This window comes from Manduca sexta, chromosome 11 (assembly GCF_014839805.1).
Source record: "Manduca sexta isolate Smith_Timp_Sample1 chromosome 11, JHU_Msex_v1.0, whole genome shotgun sequence".
Taxonomy (NCBI): Eukaryota; Metazoa; Arthropoda; class Insecta; order Lepidoptera; family Sphingidae; genus Manduca; species Manduca sexta.
The window spans coordinates 8234181-8258569 of NC_051125.1; the positions used below are offsets into that span (position 1 = coordinate 8234181).

Genomic DNA, 24389 nt, shown 5'->3' on the forward strand with positions numbered 1-24389 from the left:
TTGGCTATTATTGTTGTATCTCAATATTAGCCAATCACAACGGCCCTATGTCTACGCACTGAGAAGACTGCCATGCCGTCAGCACTGAGAAACAGACTTGTTATCACAGCTTTACTTGGTCGTTCGATAAAAAACGTCTATGAATAAGGGGGTTAGTGTATTTCTCTTGCTTTAACGGTGAAGGAAAATATCGTGAGGAAACTTACATACCTGAGAAGTTCTCTACAGGAATTTCGAAGATCTGAATTCTACTAATCCGCACTAGGCCAGTGTAGTGGATTAAGGCCTAATCCCTCTCAATAGTAGAGGAGGACCGTGCCCAACAATGGGACAGTATAATACAGGGCTGATATTATAGGTAGTCAACTCAACGTTTGTCTAGATGAGAGGCGTGCAAGTAACTCGCCTGAGACACGTTACAGCTTCACTGACCACACTAGTAATGATAACGTTAACAATGTTGAGAAGTGAACTCTCATTAGTAACAATTGCTAGTCTAGACTGCATTTGGATACGTAGGCTGGAGACGCGACTAATGACATCGGGTCGTTATGACTAGCCTTCAAATGTGCTGTTTAGGCGTCGATTTAACTGGTCTAATGGCGCTAATGGTCGAGACCACAGAATTCAGTACAGCATAGTTCGTCTAGGTATGTATCATCGCTATATCTATTACTGCCCACAGACATTATTTCAAGCAATGTTTTATTCCGATTTAAAGGGCAGTGTTGCCAATGATGCTTTAATATCTATATCAATCTACTGGTGGAAGGTCTCTCATATGTGAGAGTCCGCCTAGGTAGGTACCACCGCAATATCTACTTCTGTCTCAAGAAAACTTGAGCTAAATTAAAAAGATTTAAAAGAAAATGTTATAAATAAAATTCTGAGTACTTCAATCTTTGCATTCATTCTAAAGTCAAACATTATAGTTCTAGAGAGTGTACCGGACGTATTTCAAAACCGGATATCGGCTACCGTATACATTATACATGGTGATAAACTTGCAGTGGTTCCTTCCGGCGTTCCAGGGTGAGCCAGTTAGAAACGTCGGCATAAATCTGGTAATCGTTAAGGGATGCAACTCGAGCATAGCGCTCTACAAGATAATTCATCTGAGATTAAACTAGAATTTGTTTGCTTAAATCGCGTAGTTTATTGAAAGTACAAGTAACAAAGTAAACAAATTGTAGTAAGATGGTTATGTTAATTGGATTAAATCTTCAAGGAACAACTTATACTTATTAACGTAAAAAACATGATTCCTTTTTAATACTCTTATAACCGCACCAAATGGCTATTGTAGCTGCAACAGCAAAATCTTCGTGTCACAAACATGTGTCATCGAATACGGACCACCAAATACAAAATCGAATTTACAGACCAATCTTAATCCTTGTATTCACTGCCTTTGCATTGGATGCCAATGAATATGGCAACACCGCGCAAAACGTATTACGAAGCACTGCACGACACTGCACTAAGGTATTAGATGTTAGGTTTAGTAACATTATCAAGAACGAAACAGTGAGCTGTTTACATTCAGTTATTGGTTTAAAAACAAAATATTTCCAAACTGCTGTTTGATGAGACATATGTAATAAGCTATGTAACTTACCAACGACCGTTTTCAATAAACAATCTGAGCCTTAATCTTGCATCCGCACCGAAGAACAAATCAATCAAAATAAAATTTGTAAGCATGTCAAAAGAACTTAGTTCTAATTGGTTTATTTTCTGGATTAATTGAAAAAAGCCATTGAGATCGTTTATTGAAAAAGGACGTAAGAGTTTTATATTATACTATAGATATTGTGTAATGACGTGTAGCGAATACGACACTTTATTTTTTATTATCAACGTAAAAGTGCTTTCTTAATTGTGACTTTATTATTCATTCACATACGGCATAAAACACTTTCATATCAGGAAATTAATAAAAACTCGCACTGAATTCTTATTCCAAAAAGCACGTAGGCGAAACAGGATACAAAATCTGGTCACTGATAATTTACACCCAGTATACTATAGTCATAGGATGACAAAGGTACGTAGAGGCCATAAAACTTTCAGCAGACACCCTCGCAGGATATGTCTAATTGTGGCCTCTTGTTGAAACAAGCCGTAAACAGCTTGATGACATATTAAACACTCACTTTTACTTAAACACATATAAACTTTTATTAGTTCTAATAAGGAATGGTTTACTTCGATTAATACGGATCTCGTTCGTTTTTATTACCACTGCTGTAAAAAGTGTTGATATGTAACTGTTTTTAATCAATTCATTTAGTATTTTGTCGCTTTAACTGCGGAAATTGTAAGGAAGAGGTTAGGTTAAAATAATTAATAATAATAATAAGGAGGATCCAACTGGACCGGCTGTAGGTGGTTAAGGTGAAGGAGACGCCGCACCAGTCGCAAAACTGGCCCAAAGTCCTAACCCTTTTTGCAACAGATTTGAAAACATACGTTGCCATTTGCTCTAACTCCTTATTAGAATAGAATAAAGGCAGACGGTAGAAGTAAATAAATTAACAAATAAATTTATACACTTATCCTAATAAAAAAACGAATTAAGTAAAACAAATAATATAAAATTAAAATTAATTAAACCTAAATCAATATACGTTTTATATATTTCCCCGAATAGCTTATAATGCTGGAATATTATAATTTAAATAATACCAAGACTATACAGAGAAAACACTGCGAGTGATACAAGTCCGGTATCGTATTACAAATGGAGCTCACAATGGGCATCTTAAGCACTGATCTTACTCCATACCCCTGATGTTACACGAGTGAATGCTCTTAATTAATATATTAATGTGAATTATACCAATGTTGATTTCTTTAGCATCAAGCGATAAACGGCTTAATACATTTGAATTTAAAGTATAAAATGAGAAATGGTTGATTTTGTTCGGTTATACATTTTATCTTAATCGTTACCTTATTTGTTAGAAGTTAATATAATACTACTAAATGAAATTTTGATGAAATTTGGCGTACAGATACAGTGTCATTGTTCTGGATTTAACTAACCAGTTATCTCCCGGAAAATACAACATATTTTTATTTTGGACAAAGGTCCTTCACGCTAGCCGGCCACGACTATTTAGTTCAAAATAAAATGTTTAATGAAAAAAGGATGAAAATGAAGTCACTGTCATAAAAAGAACAATGCTTCATTTTCTTATGAAATGAATCTCCGTTGCAAATACGCCTTTGAGCGCCAATTCGGATCGTCTTACCTCGATTTCACACTCATTCATAACGTTATTATAACGTGTTCTCAACAATTTATCTAAATTATTACTTGAAGGAATATTGGAATTGTTCATAAATTGCCTTGCATATTTTAACGTCAATTTATATTAATATTTTTAAAATTTCCAATGATGGCTGTACTGAAAATCAAAACACAAAATTCAGCTTGAAAACTTAGAAAGAGTGGTCCCGACCTTAATGAATATTAAAATTTAAAATATAGTGCATTTTCCACACCAGCTATATTCTATGAACGTCTTCTGAGTTTAATATTTCAATTGAAATTTTGGCAACGCCAACCAGCTCCGAAATAGATTGAGTAGGAACAACCTACATGAGCGTTTTATTTACAGACCTTCAGATGTTAAGAGTATTTTACTTTGAAACATGGAATATATTTTTTTATGAATATAAATATGGTTCTATTCAGTAATTTAATAATCTTCAGACTTCTGTGATGTATGAATACTTTCTTTAATATTTAATCATACAATCTAGTCCCAAAAGAAGGTCCCACGTGTAAAGACTACGAGATATGACTAAAAAGATTTTGGATAAGATACACGGAGTCTTTACATACGTGAGATGGAAATGTGCCAGAAGATGAACTTCTAAATAAGAAATAAACTGCAAACGAGACGTGAAAAAGATGCCGTGTAAAACAGCCGCTAAGCTATGAAAATAAAATTGAAAAAGACAGCGAAATACTAAAGCAAAAAGAAATCCAAAATACGAAATGCAAATTCATATGACTAGGAACCTTTCTGGGATAATATTCTAACTAATAAATGTGAAACTGAGTTTACTGGTTCGTTAGTTTGTGTTTCTTTCATGCCTCGCAGAAACGGATTGACATACTTTTTGCACAAATAATATATGGGCTATAAGATAACAAAGGCTTTTATCCTTTAGAAAAGCATATTTCTGGAAAGTTCTTTACAGAAAAGAGTTTCATGCTCGCGAAGGCGCGAGTAACAACTATCAATTAAATAACTACGCTAATACTAATGTCGCATAAAATGTTACGAGTTGCTTCTCATAACACTTTGTACCATGACTAATTCAATTTTGAAATGTATACGAATATCAGTAACATCAATGAGGGAATGACAATCGACTTTTTGCCTCACGAAACTTACTTCAACGTAAAGGGCATCTCGGACGGGTTGTTAAGCAATTGAGCACATTAATTTTAATGTAACAACAAAGACAAGTGCGTTTCATTAATATTTATGAAAGTGACAACCCTATAGTACAAGTTATGGTAATACGGTTATGCTTTAAGGTTCATATTAAATTTTAAAGGCCGAAATATCCATGATTATTAATTATTTTTACATTTTTCTTTCAACTGCGAGAACTAATCACTAACTAGACGTGAATTTAAATTCTTTACTTGCCAATACTTGTTTAGTTACCCAGATTAAAGCCGAAACAAAATGTATGAAAATGGACCTTGAGCTACCACCTTAACGTGATTCATTGAAAAACAAAACAAAAGATATTGTCAAATAAGACAGGTAAAGATTTGTTATTGGAACAACATAAGCTGCATTACCACTTAGAAAATTCGCTTTGTTTTATTAAAAACCCGAATAACGAAGTATATGGAACTGATCTGTACAATGCAGTTTCATTAATAATTGTATTCATTTAAATTTTTGTGAAAATAAATATGAGTATTAAAATGATATCTGCTTAGCCAAAGACATAAGTCATAAGTTTGCATAAAGAATGCAATTAGGTTTGGTCAAAAAAGAGCACAGTCTCGAAGTAAGAATTACGTCAGTTCGACACGGTGGTCCCACATTACGCATTACCCAGCTAGCGTCAAGAAACATTACTAACAAATTGCTTTTACATTTGTAATCTTACAGATCCTGCGTATTTATATCTGCCAAGGAAACTCGATGGATTCGAAGGCAAAGATCGAGTTCAGAAAGGGGTTCGAAGAAACAACTTCATGATAAATTAGGAACGATTAATATTGCAGCCTACACCTTTAACGATACATATAGAAAATATTACAAAGATTATTTTTAGGACAACAACGTATAGAGGGAACATTATTTCGTTTGCAGATTACTTTTGGATTGTTAGTATAGACTGATGGAAAGCATTTGGAAATGTTAAAAGTTAGTATGAAGCATCAGGGCATTATTCGAAACCCGATATTTATACATTTTCATCCGCTTTACTTGTTAGGACCATAATTTTGGATTATGACGAAGTGCTCCTTTAATGTCAAAATAATATAGTTCTTCTTCAATATAAATTTACAAATGAATGGAATATAAAAGCAAAAAACCAGAGTAAAAGAAGTCGTGACAATATTATTTTATTAAAAATAGAATACTAAAAATCCTAATAAAATTTTCAGTGCAATATTCTAGGGAGGTTGGCGTAATACGTGCATTTTCACGTTTAATCTTTATTTTATCAGTACCAAGGGAGGAGATTGTCTTAGTTGATGCACATAAAACTTCCCACGTGGAAGCCACGTCTGCCAATATGTTTTAAAATTTCAAACACGCGCTGCAAAGTACATTTTATAAGAATAATGTTATTGAAATGGTTAAAGTTGCGACTTCTGGCATACAGGTAGGCGGAGAATAAGAATTATTTAAAACTAAACTGCGACAAATTTTTATATGAATGAATTCACTTTTCTTAGAAACTGGTCTTTCCCAACTTATAACTTTCCCGGAATAAATATTTCCACTGTTACTGTCCTAGGAAACGTGAAATATGCCGAAAGGGACTCCGACACAACATATAGGTACTGATATGCATGAATGCAGTCTGGAAATCTTTCTGATTATAATTAGATTCTACATAAATTCTACATAAAGAGAAGCCGACAGGAATCGGATATGGAACCTTCGCCTCTGTACTGTTCATATTATCTTGATTTAGAACATGGTCTATGTATGTGCCAAATTTCAAATACGTTTATCAATATCTGCATTTACTCCTAACGAACATCCAAACATCACATTTACAATATCAATAACAAATCCCTAACTTGAATTTACTGATTCAGTTCCAACTCCATTTCCTTGATGCAACACATTTCACTAATAACCATATGCAAACTTCAATTCAACACAGGCCACCCGGAGCAGCCAGCAAGTAACTTGACCAATCAACGAAACTTCGTACGTACTGTAAACTGCAGGTCATTAACCGGCATTAAACATCGGGGTAAGCCGGGGTTGAGTGGTTATCAGTTGGCTTACGGCCAAAGTAGCTATTCGATGACGTCATTATGACCCTTGCAGCGGATGAAGATGAAAATGGTGTTGGACCGTATGGTGACTTAATAGCGTGATGATTTGCGCTAATTATGTGGGCTTTGTAGTTGTTAGCTGGTATTAGGAAGAATTCTGTAACACATCTACAAAACATTTGTAGATTTATATTTATGGGCTCATCAAAAGTCATTAAACAATTCGTTTACAATATATGTCTATAGACTAGTTAACTAACTTACGAATGCAGTACAATACATTTACCGTAAATAGCAAAAGAAGAGTACGTTTAATGTATATCGACTGTAAAACGAAGCAAACCGTTTTCTCTATAAAATCGTTCAATAAAAAAACCATCACTAATTCGATTAGTGATCGCGCTGCACATCGATTGCACCGATGACCATAAGCATGCTATTTAATAATACGCTCTATTTAAAGAACTACTTCATACTTCGATTGTAATACAGCTTTAATGGTATGTTGGAGGCAAAAATAACTGTCGGACACTTAGTGCCGCTTAATCATATCGGTACAAGTTCTTTTACTTGCCAGGTGAAGGAACGGTTAAAAAGTATCATTTGGTTTAAAACTCTTGGAGTTGTAAAATATGGAGATATTTTTTAAATAATATACATTAATTTATATAAAAATATATTTTGTGTGTAGATTATATATGAAATAACGAGATGAGCAAGCGCTTGATGTATCAAAATTACCTGGAATTGGAAATTACATAGCACTTTATACTGATTTGTGCAAGTCGTCTGGAGATATTAGATCCTCAAAATACCGAGAAATTACATTAGATAATCTGAAACTTGAATTTAACAATAGTATCTAACTTCCCAGAAACACCCTCGCATACGAGAGACCTAACAGTTTAATAGATATTATAGTTATAATAATTAATCTCGTAATTCGCCATCCACCTACACAGTACACTACCTATATCTTTGGCATTACATACAAAATGTACCTTACTGGGAACAATTTAAGACGCATGTTGAGAGGTAACTTTTTTATGGTATACCGGTTTTGTACTTCATTCATGGTCAAGGCTATATCGAAGACTAAAATAACTCTTTGAGGATAAGCTTCAAGAGTTTTGACAGCTATGGTCTGCTTTACTTTTAAACTGTAATACCAATACTTGATATTATTCTTGCACTATTTTTATAATGATCTTTATCTATTGGTACAGATAAGGTTCAAATTTACCTCGACGATTATGACTTAATATTTAATTATATTAACTTGGGAATTGAAATGCATATTCTTTCGCGAACAGGATGCTTTATTATCATTAGAGTTCAGTTGATCTACATTATAAATCAAAGTCAAAAGGCTCAAAGCACATGAAGGTCAATAGAAAATCGACTACCGATATATAAATGATTAAAAACCCCATTAACGAATCCCTTATGAATTTTGTTTCACATATAATAGATTTTGCCTAAGTTTCCAAACAGGTAGTTAACGAATATGTTCCAAGTACCTTTTTATTAAGGTTTACGGAACATGGGCATCGTAAAAAATACCTTTTGGCAGCCTTCAACCCTTTCTTATTGAGCGGTCGTCTAGAAAACCTTTAGAACTCTATGTAGCGTGGTTATTACCATACCCTTTTTATCACAAGCCTTTATGATATCGTTGTTTAAGAATCAAAACTGATATAATGGTTAGTTTTGTCTTCAAAATGTTATCTTTGTTCACTTAATCGTGAATAATTTTATTTTATTATAGAAATTATACTTGATAGAGTTGAACGGTTGTTCTTGGATAAGAACTAGTGGTATGAAAGATATTGAACATAATATTGGATTTTGTATATCCCATAAAATAAATTATACCCTGCATTAATAATTTGATTTCCTCTTCATGAAAATTATTTCCGTTTTAAATCATGATTGTAATTAATGTTTATTTCCATAGTTTGAGTTATAAATAGTATCTAATAAAACCGAAGTTATTTAAAGCATTCACGACTTATATTTATTGTAAAGAGATACCTACAGTCTACACGTTGTGCTGTAATGTATGATACGTAGACGGTTGATCCTAAGCCTTCTTATTTTAGTTCAAGAAACTAGCTATAAAAATTTGGCTTTCATAAAAGTAAACACAAAATATATGACTACTATATTCAACCTTATATATATACAGCATGCTTAATTTAAGATTATATTTTTAATATAAAACAGTTGGTTCAGCAACTTCTAACGTGGCAACAAGATGACGACGTCTACGCCTTAGCGAATCTGTTTTAGATTTAGTATACTTAACTGGACCACCTATTGTACGCATTAATATACGTTATTGCACGAAGCTGGGTCAACAAGTCGGGTACAATATTTGCCTCCACGAATGCATTTCCCTCTCTGTTTAATGTTCGTAGTCAATTGATACTTCAGGATGCATTTCATACTTATCATTCCACTTACGATCCGAAATAGCACGAGATGGGATGAATCATTAAATGTTATGGGAAAGATAAGGAAGTGTTTCACTTTGGGTTGCTCTTGACATTCGTGATACCGCAATTTAAGTAGGTTGTAAAATTATTCTAATATTATAAAGTAGACATATTTAGATCATAAATATTGTATTTAATTTTTTATAGTTTCTGGTAGAAAATATTTTTGTTAAAGTAATATTATAAATGCGCATTGGATGCAGAAAGCCCAAGACCGCACTAGTTGGCAAAATATGGAAGAGGCCTTTACTCAACATTGGGTAGATGAAGGCTGAAAAAAAGAAGAATATTATAAATGCGAAAGTTTGTGAAAATGTTTGGATGTTCATTAGAAATAAACGCAGAAGCAGCGAAACGGGCTTGGATGATATTTAGCACATGAATAGACCACGTTCTAGATTAACACATAGACTACTTTTTATGCTTCCTCTCATGAGAAATTATGGGATTTTTTATCACATTCTTTAATAGATGGCGGTGGTGTCGTACGGGACTTTTGTAGCGAAAGACATATAATGCAAACAAATCCGCGAGCAACGCGTAGTATTTAGATAATTTCCCTAAATTCCTATTTACAGAGCATATAATTTTTATGGATTGTTTTTAAGGTTGTATTTTTTTTTGTACGTACCTTTTCGTACACATAAAAGTCAAATGACTATTAACTTTTACTGAGCACGAACACGCTACACTAAAAACACTATAGCAACTTTCATAATTTATTCACGGCAACACTTTCATTTTTAGAACCTAACGCATTGTCAGGGTATATTCACACGACTCTACATGTCTACTGTTCAATTCAAAACGTATATCTATGAAAACAATCGGATCAGGGAGTAATTCAATTTCTTTTTTTTAAAAAAGGCACGGCAAAGCAACGCCACTGCACCTGGTGGCAAGTGGAGTGAGGTCCAATAGAATGTCGTCTAACGAGATGATTACCCCTTTGCAGTCGACACAATTATGCCGGCCTGTTGGAATCGGATATACATAGGCTGATCCCAGAATGCGAAACACTTCGTGGGTCACTATGGCGGATTTAAACACCTCGTGTACGGTGGTCGGTATACGGGCGGATATAAAACATATCCTTCCACCAGCTCTCTCAGCTTTCTCTTTAATATATATTTCCGCAAAGAGTGACATGACGGCATCAGTGGCGTAGTTGTATTGGGTGAACAATATGCCACCCTAAGGTACCGCGTTGGAATTCCGGGTCTGGGAGTGATATTGGATTTTTAATCACTATAAGTCCAGAGTCTGGATTTTGTGCCCCATATGATGGAAGGCTATCCCCGTATCACATAAGGATACGGAACACAATTGGCGAAAAGTGGGTACAGAGGCATAAAGACGTGATGTATGTTTGGGACGATAACAGTTTGGTTCTTTCCAACCTCGCCGGACTTTCCAGTCAATGTTATTATTTTTATTCTGTGAAAACGAAATAGGTACCCAATTGAGTTACTATTTGCAATGCAATTAAAGAACCGTATCCTGTGAGTTGGCATTTTATAAGACTAATGCAGTTATGAGTAAATATTCTTATCTAACCGTACGCAGTAATTCTCTTGTGAAATAGATAAAGTAATATCATACTGATACGCAGGTTACAACTTTGCAATACATAATTCCTTACTTAAATCTTTTCATTCAAACGTGAACTACTTTTCAAAATTACTAACCAGACACATTTATTTAATGAAATAACGGACAAAAAGGACGTGACCAGATATCATCGCATGGTTTCATTAACAAAGTACAATTATCTGCGACACAATAGTGGGAAAGAGCTTCGCAAACGAAATTCATGGCTGCTTGAAAAAACAATGAGATTTATTGCATTTCTCTTGTGTCGGGTGTTTTTACTAACGCGAGTGCACCTTCCATTGTGTGTGCAAGTACCAGATTGAATTAAATAAAATTACTTTCAATGCGTTATAATTAATTTCGTCTTTTATTGTCAGTGTAAAATTCAGTTGACGAAACGCGGGCATGACAGGAATTTCCTACAGAGATTTTTTTCTAGAAGAAAGGCAACGATTAAAATAAAAAAAAATTAACAGATAAGAATTAAAAATTAAGTTGACCTCTTTATGCTTTGAAAATTTTAAAGCAAATTTTCAATGTTTTGACAAATACTTTATTAACATTGCAACGTTACATAAATCATAAAAATAGACTAAAAACGCGCAAAAATAAATAGTGAATCATTATTTAAATGGTTCAGATTATGATCTAAAATGAAAGGTAGTAAAAAAATAAATCGGTTTACATAACCCAAAGCAATAAGTGTTATAGTTGATTAAACAAATAAAACAAACTAATTTTCACCCGTAATACCTATACGTTACACAATTATTACGTTGAAAGTTCGTTGGCTGCTAATGATTTAACTGTAACATACCGGTTTGTAGTAAAACTGTATTGTGAAGTTTTTGTTATACGTTTTGCTTATACGGATATATTTCTGAATGTCGATTTAAACCATTCACCTAACGTTGATAATATGTGACGCTCAACATCAGGTCAAGATGCAGACACAATAGGCGTTGTTCCAATCACTTCTGTCACGTGTCAATTGTTGTCTATGCCTTTATACAACATAACAACTGGATGAAAAGGTGAGTATAGTACTTTTGAATATCAAAACTGTAACACACGATGAAGACAGTAAATAAAAGTAAGTAGTTAGTATGTAGTAGTAGTAGTAAGGAAACCTGCATGCATGAGAAGTTCTATTTAGGAATTTTGAGGGTGTGTGAAGTCTACCAATCCGCACTAGGCCAGCGTAGTGGACTAAGGCCTAATCCCTCTCAGTAGCGTAGGAGGCCCGTGCCCAACACTAGGAGAGTATATAATACAGGGCTAATATTATTATCTCTTTTGTTCACGGCTTAGCCGACGTGAAAGGGATTTTTTCTGATTAAAGCCCCACTATATATTTTCCCTGGAGAAAATTTGCCAATATCCTTCCCATTGTTTCAAACTATGTCTGTAGTAAATTACATCAAAATCCGTTTGGTAGATTTTGAGTTTATCACGTTCAGACCGACAGATGCAGCGAAGGACTTTATTTAATATTTAAGTATGTATCAATGATATTAATATTGAACTTTTTTTTTTGCAAAATATAACATCTATTAAATTAAAAATAAACAAATTTGATAATGTTATTGTTAATTTTTGTAAAACTTAAATTATCATAATCAAAAACGATCGGTAAAAACGTCAGTCCCTGAACATACATATGTTACCTATCCATATTATATACATAGAGTATAACATACGTGTTTTTGCTAGCATAGAAATCCCCATCCAATTTTGCAAACACCATTTGTCATCCCGAAGGTCCGGTGACATGAACAAATTTGTATATTTCCAGATTGTTTTTAACTTACATTCTTGCTATGGTTACTAACAGTTATGGAATATGAAATGTTTTTATTTTATAGCAAAAGTAATCTAGCTAAGTGATTCTTGTTGCTGTATAGAACTTACTGGACTTTCATATTAGACAATTATTTTTTCGTACTTAAATAAAACTTACACAAATTCTAAATCCTTTATCTGGAGATCTAATCTCGGACCTCTCTAATTTGTAATTCAAAGTACGCTATAGACTAGGCGAAAAACCTTGCTTGATCTAGATATACCTACTTTAAAATAATGTATAACGTATATGTATTATGATGGCAGACTTAAAGTATTTGCTAATATATTTGTGCCTTTTGAGCAGTGTAATATCGACTTTGTCTTCTGTATACACAGATGTTGAATTGGACAAATAACGCAAATATTAAATACGCCAAGAAAGTTGCCACAATTGTTCACACTGAATATATTATCAAAATTAACAATGGTTTTAATCCTAGGTGGCGTTAAGAGCGAGGTTCCGCTATCTAATACGTCGCCCCAGGTGCCACCATTAGGTAACGTATAAAAGTTTGCAATTTAATTTAGTAACGTTAGCATCACCGTCCATGTGCCAAACAGAGTGTGTCGGCCGGTCGGACCGGACTGGCGGGCGGGCGCCGCGGACCTTGACGGGGTTGCACTCATTATGTACGGCCAGTTTTTCCGTACACATTTCTACAGCGTAAATGTGATGCTTGTTCCCACAGTGTTATTGAATTTTATGTTTTTGATTTTTAGCGATTATCCTCATTATTGGAATTCTTTTATGACGTTGATAGACGAACGTCTGAATTCTGATGTTAGACCCCAGACTGGACATAAACGGTTGTAACCTAGGATTTTGAAATATAATACTGTATTCTATTGTTCAGTCATCGACCTTGAGTGAATAGCCGCTAAGTATCATGTCTATGCCAATATTAAAGTTAAAACGTAAACAAACCTAATATATCAACCAAAAAACCATTCTTTTATGACACGTCCAAACTGTCATTTTATCAATAAAACCGTCGAAAACCGAATTGATTCCAATTAATCGCGGTTGGCGACGCGACAACTGCATAGCGGAGCATTTTTCATCGTTCCAATTGTGATCTTTATTTACATTCGCCCGTGCTACTCGTTTTAGTCAATTTACTAAGTCATAACACAAAATACGTGTGACATGTTTACGAGGTGCGATCGCGGCTTGCTAGGGTGATGCTTGTCAATTGGTTAAGTCGCAATTTATTGTTTGTCGCGCTGGTGGCTTGTTAACTATCTAGGAGAGGAATGCCTAGCTATTGTTTTATCAGCGGATCTGTTTAACTCATCAGCTTAAATGTTTTATTATTTGTAAGCAAATGTTATAAACTGTACCGAGAAATTTTAAATACTAATTTAGGTATTTATTCCAAAAATAAATGGAATTTGTTCCCGATGGCTATACCTCCTATCACATTATTGGATAGAATACGCACGGCGAAAAGTAAATTAACGAGTAGCGCCTCTGCCTACCCTTTTACACATAAAAGGAGTTAGTGTGTGTGTCCAAAATAACAATAAATACTTTTTATAGAAAATTTCCTATAATTATTTTCCTATCGGCTTCACACAAAACTCATTATAACCTGGACATCACTCAGGCCCACACAGAAGGCAATCAATAAAGCTATGGTCAATCAACTTGTCTACCCCACGCATATTACGAGCACAAAAAGGCTTCCACGGTAGCACAATGTACCAAAAATAGGTCAATAGTAATAAAAAGTGTGAAATTATGACATCAACATTAGTGTAAGCCGTCGGTCACACTTTGCTAGACGTCAAAAGCGACCATCCACCATGAAATATCTCGAAAAAGTAAAAAAAAAATGTGAACACGACTTATTACCGGCTTTTTACCACCATTATTACACAGTCAAATTAGAAAGCCTTGCCTTTCTATAATAACACGAATTAACTTATAGTTTACTTTGTTCGTATTGTATAAGTATGACGAATTTGTTCTGACAACAGAAACGAAAAGCACGTAACACAAGTTACAGGTAATTACGAGTCATTACAAATGTTACTATTTTCTAATATTAACTGAAAAAAATAAAAGGAATCAGTGTAACGAGTTCATAATTTAGAAATAGGACTCGTGTTTTTAGCAATCATAGACTGCGAACCAGAGATCCAGACGATTCCCAAAATCAGCCAAAATACAGTGCGAATTTATCTAATAATAAGAATGTATCGTTAGTCAAGCAGGTAGCTATTATAATAGCTTAAAAAAATTACTACATGTGTCATAGTGGCGCAGGTCCGTATAAACTGATTCCTATCGGCTTCCCTTTATATAGAATCTAACTATCATTAGGACTCTTTTCAGACCGCATAAATGCATATCAGTACCTATATGTTGTGTCGGGATCCCTTTAAAAGAAATCACCTTTCTCCACTGATATTTCAAATTGCATTAACTCTTCATTACCTATGTGATAACTATAAATAAGTAAAAGTAATAAAAAAAACTTGATAAGCAAGCCGTCAATCGATGTCGCAAACTAAATCGTTAAAGCGGCTATCGGGCAACAATAGAAAGACTGTCAATCGACAGAGTATAATAGGCCTTTGTGAATATCGTTATTCATCTTTTTATGAGAAAATGTTACGTATAAAGCCAGCGCGATAAAATATATTACCTCACCTATATATAAACTATTTTTTGTATACTACCGCCTTTATATTTACTTAAAACATTTCCAAAACCGAAAATCAATAAAATCATGTAATTTCATATTGAACTAATATTGGTTTGAAAGTTCATTTATTAGAGTGAGCCATTATTGCCGTTAAATTTGTCACAGTTAGCAAAGTAACAAGGCCGTCGTAAAGTCTTCGAAATCATTAAACAGTCCATGAGATTGAATGGTTATAAATTATGTTATTATGAGGCATAAGACCTTCGTTTTATGAGCCATGGAATTGTCATTTTGTTGTGTATTTCTGTCTAATTTTGTTCAAATCTGATAAGCAACCTTACTTTAAAGACACGAATAACCTCCATATTTTATTCTAGAGAACAATTTTACATACGAATAAGAATTTTTCATATGATGCACCAGTTAAAACGGCCAGTATTCAAATATATTTTTTGTTTGCAGTTTCATCCGAAAGCTAGAATTCGTGAAAAGCTTTTAATGAAATTGAATAAGAATACCAGTTTTATTTCGACTTTTTATCATGTTACTGTAGTACATATTATTCTTCTCTAATGATTATATTGGCTATGCCCTTTTAAAATATTATATTATGCCACTATTTAGAACAGATCTCCTCTATTAATAAAATACATTTTTTCAATTCTCCGAATTGTGTTCAGTTAGCGTTGAATTTTCTTTGACCTATTTATTTAGTATCACTTAAAATTAAGCTTTATATTGTAGCAAGAAATTGAAATGTTCCATAATCTAGTCACGTAGTATTTCTTTCGTTTATATTCTATTTTCTTGTAGTTTCGGGAGTAGAAAAAGTAAATTTAACTTCTAAACAGAGGTAGCGACGCTCTCTGAATAGTTCGCATTGAATTACAAAACTTTACAGACCCGCGATTGTTACCTTTTTTCTACAATATTTCACTTTTTGAAGGACAAATTACGAATACCGTGACAAAATGTCGTAAATTTCGTAATTTATTTTTAGTAGAGTTTGATAAATACTTTCGCTTTGCGGAGGTAAAGTAGTCTACCTTGAAGACACATTTGCGAAGTATTCCACAAACCTTAAACCGCGGCGAGGTCACAGGCTTAGACATAAACACGGTTTTATGAGTAGGGAGCTCTCCAAAGCATATAAATAATCCCTGGATATTTCAGCTACTCGACATTGTTACCTTATGCTGAGATTTGGACCCACTTTATTGAAAAGTGATCGGGTTTACGACTTTTTGTCATAAAATAGTCGTAAAAAACTACGACTTAATATCAAAACTATTGATTTTACAGTTATAATTACATATTCGTATTATCTTATTTATTTTTTCTATACTTCCACCCACATAGTCTCATATCTGCATCATCCAAAGGTTGACAGTTAAAAAATGCCTCAGGCATTAAGTCCACTTGTATACATCTACTGAATATAAAGTTTAAATAAATCAATAAATGATAAGCAAACCTTCTAAGAAATCAAACGGGAGAGCAAAGCCACTACCGCAATATTGTTAATAGTAAACAACATCCGACTTCCCGTGGAAGCCAATCACTTATGGAAACCAATAGTGGTAAAACAGGTTCTAGAGATTAGCACGCGACATGAAAAACTATGGGTAACGGAAACTCATATCCTGGAGTTTCCAATAGTGAAATAAATTGCAAGTTTTATCGCAAAAAAACTTTTATAAAAATAAAAATATCTTCATTCCGTCTTTGGTGAGTCTTTGTAGCCCAAATAAAAAATTTAGTTAATAATGCCTTTGTTTTGTTGTTGAATAATTTAAAATTGTATTTTTACGTGAAAGTAGCACTTAAGACGGTAAGTTGTTAAAAAATTCGTTTACGTAAAACAAAACAAAGTATTTTACGGGTATTTAAAATAAATCTGTCCACAGACAGAGTTCACCGGGCCCTTTAACTTTAATTAGGCTCTCTTTGAACTCTTTCTAGGGATCACACAAAGGAATCTTTGTCTAAAGGCTTGTTAATCGTACCATTTTCCTGAGTATGTAATTATAACAATATTTCACATGTATACTCATTTAACAAGGGAAAATAGGTTAATTAAGCATAAATATATTGCTAATGATATTAATATAATCTAGCCAGGTATGTGGAGCGAAAATAATTATTTCAATTACTCGGGTTTTCACTATAAAAATGCAAGGTATTTATGTCCGCATATTGGGTCTAATACAAGATTTAATTATGCACAATTTATTACAAATCCAAATGAATATCACTTTTAATTAAAAAAAAGTTGACAACGGTTGCTTTTAATTTTAAAAAAGTTGACAACTGGCTGGAAATGACTTAATTAAAAAGAAAAACAGCTGTCATTTTTCGCGCCAAATACGGAACCTTATCACACATTACGTTGCAGTACACGCTCAATACCTTTATCGGTTTTAGATTAGATAAAATAGTTTTATCTGTTGATGACATAGCCTAGTTTGCGTGCACAGCGACTGAACTCATTGTTTACTTTATTGGAAATATTTATTCATGATATTATAGCGGCCATGTGAATACTTTTTGACAGGTCGTCCAATAGCTGTTTGAATAACGGTAATGTTTTGACAAATTTGAATTTGGAATGTGTTTACTCGTTCTTTGTTTAAAATGTAGCAAGATGGTGACATTTGTATTTTTAAAATTCAAACAACATAGGTTTGAATCTCGAATGTTAACCAGTGTATAATCGCGATCTAAACCCAACTCTATCAAACGAATGATCGAATAAATCGTGTTACCAACCATGCTCCTCGTAAAACGTAGATAAAAACCTAATTATTTGTTTAAGTCTTTTTAATTTCCTTCTCCGAAACCTGACCGTGGAATGAAATAAAATAAGAATACTTAAGTTTATCGAAGCAATTTACCGAGAAATCTCGCTGTCGATCTACTTTAGCGGCGAACGTTACGACGTCACGTAGTCTAAAGGCTATTCCATGTGTTACTTAGAAAGAGTTCACATGTGATTAATCATCCTGACCCACATCATTCGTACAGTTACATGAAACTATGTGCATTGTTTACTTGCTTAGAATAAAAGGTAAGTTTATGCATTAAGCGTGTGCTCAGTTTAAAAATGGGAATTCTAATACGTTTCTTTTTTTAAATGATATCGGTTAAACGTACATATTGATATGGATTTTTTTCGAATTACCGGCTTATTTAAAGTATAAAATAAATCGAATGATTTCGTGCGGAAAAACTAGTTTTGAGTAAATAGCATAAATCTTTGAACGGGCATTTATAAAAAAGTCGAAAGAAAATAAAATATATTTATACACATCCATTTCCTCCGATCATGTATGAGATGGAATAAACAAAATAAAACCAACTTTTGGATATCACAAGCATAAAAAATTTAGACACAATATTTTGATATATAATATATTTGATATGCTTACCTTACTACAATAAATTTTCAATTTCCAGGTATTTACAAAATCGCAATGACTGCTAATAAAACAACCACATATAAACCTAGACAACACTAACAATGAGCCAAAGAAATATTTGAAATTGGAACTTCTAAAATGTTTTCTTACCTAGCTAAGTCCAGTCAAATGAATTAGCATAGACAAATGTGTACTTAACCATAAATAATAAACGATTTCACTGTTACTATCGAGAGCGCATTAATCTCAAGCTATTTCGGTCCAGGAAGCTTCAAGCACTAATAAACGTTAGCTCAACACATATCTTGCCTATATCGACGTATGAAATTGAAACATCAAATTACGAAGATGTATACAAAATTCTTCGCAAAGATCAAGACTGCTATAATTTACTACGTAGTTTTATTCTTTTTGATAGTTTTGGTTCTTAATTGCTGACTATTTTATTTCTTAGCCTATCAATAAGGACGGAAGCAAGGTTTACTATAAATATTGAATGTCAATTCCCCCTAAGGTTGTGAGTAAATAGGGGGTAAATCCTGACTAAGAATGTACAGCTGCCTTTCTGCAAATTCCGATGAGGGCAGGTGATCGAATCAATCGGAATGTCGATTCATTCATCGAATGCAAATAAAAATCAAAACGTGCGTTCAATTTAATATTTCAACCAGCCCCATCAAATATGCGGATGTTAGTTTAAATATAATAATATGCCTAGCCGGATTTTGGCCACGGTGGCCATTCTCAACGGAGATCAGCCAGGTACGTAGGAGATATTATAGTGCAGAAGTGTGTGCGCAATACACACACAGGTTTGCTCTCTGTTCCTTCACCCTCATAGTTCGGTCCGGTAATCCAACATGACCGAAAAGAAAACATGCGCAGGACTAACGGCTTTACGTGCTTTAAAGTTTATTATGATATATAGTTCAGTATTATACTCATCCTATGTTTCCTCGGCGCTATATGCCCTTCTTCAAACGAAGCTTAAAAAAATATTTTGCGGTCGGCAGTAGCTTGTGTAGAGCCTTGACATTCGTCCATACGCCACAGTGCCTTCAGTGCACAAAATGATGAGCGGTTAGCTTGTCTAGCTTCAGAGACCGCAAAAAGAAATAAGAAAATCTATTCTTGTCCTCGTATGTATTACAAATGATGTCCAATATGTATATCGACAAAAATACTTTATATAATTGTACATAAGATGTTACCAATATAATCAAACTGAAATAATATTAAAAGTTTCCACGTTACTAAAACTAAAACTACCTTAGATTGATTTTGAAAAGCGCATCACTAGAATTTCTAGCTTCTTGAGAACTACTTTCAGAACTGATGGTAGAGTTAATATTGACAGAATCTAAATAATGTATAACATTATACAGGTTCAAATAAATTATTTCATTTAAACGCGAACTTAGATCACGTACTATCTCAAATAGAATCGTCTCCTCAAGCTTATCCTTCGATAACTCCGAATTAAATGACACACGATAACAATCGTTAACGTAAGTCAAATGGTCATGGACGCGGAAAGCGCCGTCAACATGCCATTACAACCGTCTCGGGAAGTTAACAGGCTAAATTGCCGGGGTTAATGACACAGCAGATGCTATGAATTTGTGTAAATACTATGTAGATGGTCCGAGCAAGAAAGGTTAGTGAAGGAGTCATTAACTGTTGTGGGTGTGCTAATCTCGCCGGCTAATGGGAATATTCAATGACGTGTTTATCGAGTATTGTGTATTCTGTGCTTGTATTAGACTTGATATTGTTTCCAAATAAGGTTACTTAAACCAAAATCACATAACTGTCAAGTGTCAAGAATTAAAAAATATCGCATACGTACATATTATTTTCACTGCCTCTGTGGCGCAGTTGTTTTACGAGTGCTGGGGGCTTGGATTTCATCCTCAGTTCGAGCTGTGATATTCGGTTATTATACTCAGTATCGGCGTAGAATCTAGAGTTTGAGCCCTATATGGCTCACACCTATCACATCATAATTTTAAAAATGTTATTGTTTTTTTTTCATTTTTAAAATACGTACTTTTAAACAAAACTCCGTTCTATAAATATTTGCGTATTATTTTTTCTGCATCTTCTAATAATGATTGTTACAATATCCCTCGCAAAATTCTAAATTCGCATTACTCATAAATGGAAGACTAAGGAAAACTGTGGAGACATCTTCATTTTTTTTAATATTTTTTAAAGTATTTAAAAACGTAATATCGCAAATATTGTATCCAGTGTAACTACTGGACATAATAAGACTTAAAATATTCTAATGCCTCAGGAAGTCCAGCGCAGTAATAAGAATACTTTGTAGTTCAAGGTGTTGTTTCTACTGTTTATGGGCGGTCGTATCGCTTATCATCAGGCGAACGGCAAGCTCATCTCGTCATACAAAGCAATAAAAAATGTGGCGGAGAGGTAATCATTTTCAAGTAACGTCAATTTTCAGTTTGAACACAAAACCATCTTGGCTACAGCACCTGGACTAATATTCTGTATCGATTGACTTCCGACAACACACGGTGAAATGCATCTACAATAGTGTTTCATATCTCCGCAGTAACTGTTCCAGATACACAGTGTTTCATTGATCGATGTTACATCTGAGGACGCTACGTTGGCAACTGCACACGATTTAAAAATATAGATTTTTATTCACAATAAGTTTTTCATTGAAATCTGTTTCTGAAAACATGCAATCGCAGTAACGGATTATACAATAGTATAGACGTCCGGTTATAACACAAAGTTTTGAATAAAAAAATATAATTGAGTCGGATAAATATAAATCGGACCACCAACAGCTAAAATTTAAAAAGTTGTATAATTGTAAAATGTAGGTAGATATTGCAACTTTGACTTTGCGGACGACCAACTACTCAGTCCCCCCGTGACCATGATGGCTGCAAAATCTTAGAAACGTTGGGAGAAAACTTAATATTAAAACAGCGATAAAATCCGAAAAATAGTTTAAATTTAATAAAAAGAACAAAATATTTTAAGTCCATATCGGTGGTGAAGGGACCATATAACTAGATTCCTAGCCGATACCTTTTCGTAATTTATGTAAAATCTAATTATCATTAGGGCAACTTGCAGACCGCATTTATGCATCGTTCCTGCAAGTTATGTCGGGTTACCCTTTAGAAAATTAGCTATTGATCCATATTTCTTTCTATTTTATCGGTATTGAGTTATTTACCAGGAAAACTTTGCCGTCCAAATTTTCGCGTTTGTTAAGATTTTGACGGATGCCGGTCCATTATAGAAAAACGTCTGTTCATCAATATTTCGTGTAGATTCTAAATGACTGAATTCATGAAAGTGATTGTTGAGCTAATCATATTTTCACAAATCATCTCCTATCTGTTACTAAAACATATATTACCAAAATAATTATTTCATATGTTTACGCGAATGTTAGACATTAAAATTAAACTTTTTTTTATTAAAATATAACAACCGCGATAAAATCCTTAAAATATTTTAATTTTAACATATATTAAGAACTTTTCTAATATTCTATACCGCTACATAATTTCCACAAATCTACAGCGGATCTGCTATCTCCCATCGAATATTGGCGACGTGCTCCAACTACAAACTTATATCTGATTTTAAGCTTGGTAGCGAGACTGAATTAAGATTTTCATACCGAGGAGTGATGGGAACATCTCGCAAAGGCAATTTACGCCGGGTTAACAACAAGATTACTTACTTAACTTCTAACACTTTTACCTTGGCTATTAAAAAACTCATTTCAGACGCTATTGTTAAGTTCCAAACACTTTACAAATTTAAGATGCTTCAGTGCAATCGCTGCTAAATCTTGTTAGAGTTTATTTTATGGTTTTAAAAGAATATTAGGTTTTGTAGTACTAAAAAATGTGCAATTTGTAAAATGGTGCGGAATATTTTTAAATATGTATTTATAGACAACAGTTTAAACCAACACACACATGTTGGACTCTACAATTTTTATAAAAAGATTTTATTTATAAATTTTATCTTAATCTTTAATCCAACCGAGTCTAAACGTCCAAGGAATTCCAAGATAAAACAACACCAAATTAAATCAGCAATCTTATCTGTGATAAAGAATGCAAGGTTTGTACCGTGCACAGATTTCGATTGATTGATTCTGCGGCGTTCGGACGAGAAAGCAACGCGTCAGTGAGTCCAGAACAAATGTGGAACCCATTGTTGTAGGAAAGCGAGTTTCCGCCGCATCTCGCCACCTGTTCACTAACGGACGACAACGGTTTTTGCACAACTAGGCCTCCAGACGGCCATCGCCGCTCCGAAACAATCCGATGCAGTTTCTAATTGTTTAGCCGACTTGATACTCTGGTTTTTTACTCATTGGCATTCGCAAGAAATTCGCTGTTAATGGTTTGATTTGTGTTTCATTTTTAAATGAAATTTTATATTAGATTTTAGGTTATGTACCATAACTTGGGGAATTTTACGTTGAAAAAAATTTTTTTTATTAATACTGTTAAAAATATTATTATGAAGATAACACAAGCGCTCAATAATAATATGAACTCTATATACTCTATTTACAATTGAAGTTAAAAGTTGATAACAATCTCCAAACAAATATTATAACCTAAACAATGCCTTCGTGAATCATACACTCAATCATACATATCACACATGTTGCCAACATAATCAAATAAAAATAATTGTTAACTTCACGTGAAAGGTTTTTAACTTTTTAAATCGTATTAGCACCTTATTGGAAGTCAAATATAAGATCCCAGTCCGCAGGGCCCTTACGAAAAATTTTTATGTAGTACAAAAAAACAAGGAGTTTTAAAGTAAGTTACCTGTTATAGTTGCCAACAGAATCACTAAAGCCGCCACACCTGTCGCTCCCGCCTGCTTGAACCTCATCTTGTCTCTTTTCAACGCGCTATGCGTCCGCACAAATAAGAAAAACAACAGAAAATTCAAACTCTTCAACGGAAAGTCTTTAAACAATAAACAATTTCACTCGTGTTTTTGTTAACTAGTATCAAGATGCGATAAAGAGACCACAAATTGCACAAGAAAAGTTCAAAAAGTTAGCAAATAACTTTGACAATAGTTCTTTTTGCGTAAATGCACAAGTCCATGGTGATGTTTTTATGTGATGTAGGTTTTGGGAGAGAATCCCCTGACTATTGAGTTATAAAACTTTTTCGTGCGAGGGTGCGATGCGACCGGCGTACGTCCGTCCTCGGCGAAGTCGCGGCAGTACTGGCGCGACGGAAGCGACGCGCCGCTGTGACGGAGCGATGCGGAACTACAAAACTCGCCGCCGGTATTCCAGTGGCGCGGCGCGGCGCCATCATACGAGAGCCTACGATCAAGATTAGTCATCCGTAGTTTATTGCGTTGATTAGAATAAAAATGCAAAACGACAGAGCTGAGATGGCTTGGTCAGCAATTTACATTGGCAGAAAGTACGCAAACAAAATTTATCCTTTAAGTTATTTTCAAGCTATGCTGGAACTCTACTTAAGTAATTTAATTACTTTCACGACTAATCGATATTAAAACTTCGCACGGGTCAGTAATTTGAACCCTCATGGATACTCTTCTCGATCGTTAACGATTTCTTAAACTCGACTCTCCTTATCAATATTGAGCATTATCCATCAATATCATAAATCAATTGTAAAATATAACCGTTTACAAAAGATGAAACCACAAAAAGAAATAACATCCAATCCGAACTCTACCATCGAATCTCTTACATTGTTCCCACACTAGATGACGATATCACAGCATCGACCTCACAAATGCGTGAAACATTCTGCCTTATTTCCACAGCACTGTAACCGTTATGTACAATACAGTAATTATGTGCTTCATA

The 24389-nt window shown here is 34.0% G+C and overlaps 1 protein-coding gene across 3 annotated transcripts in view; it reads right to left on the reverse strand.

Moving 5' to 3' along the window:
- LOC115453062 (fasciclin-2) overlaps nt 1-23796 on the reverse strand; it is a 138499-nt gene extending 114703 nt beyond the window's left edge. For 2 of the 3 annotated variants that reach the window (XM_037437377.1, XM_037437376.1), the window contains exon 1: nt 23359-23796. In XM_037437377.1, coding sequence (XP_037293274.1) covers nt 23359-23425 — 67 coding nt within the window. In that variant the 5' untranslated portion in view covers nt 23426-23796. The remainder of the gene's footprint in view (nt 1-23358) is intronic. The other variant, XM_030181707.2, reaches the window with a different exon arrangement.
- Between the last annotated feature and the right edge of the window lie 593 nt (nt 23797-24389).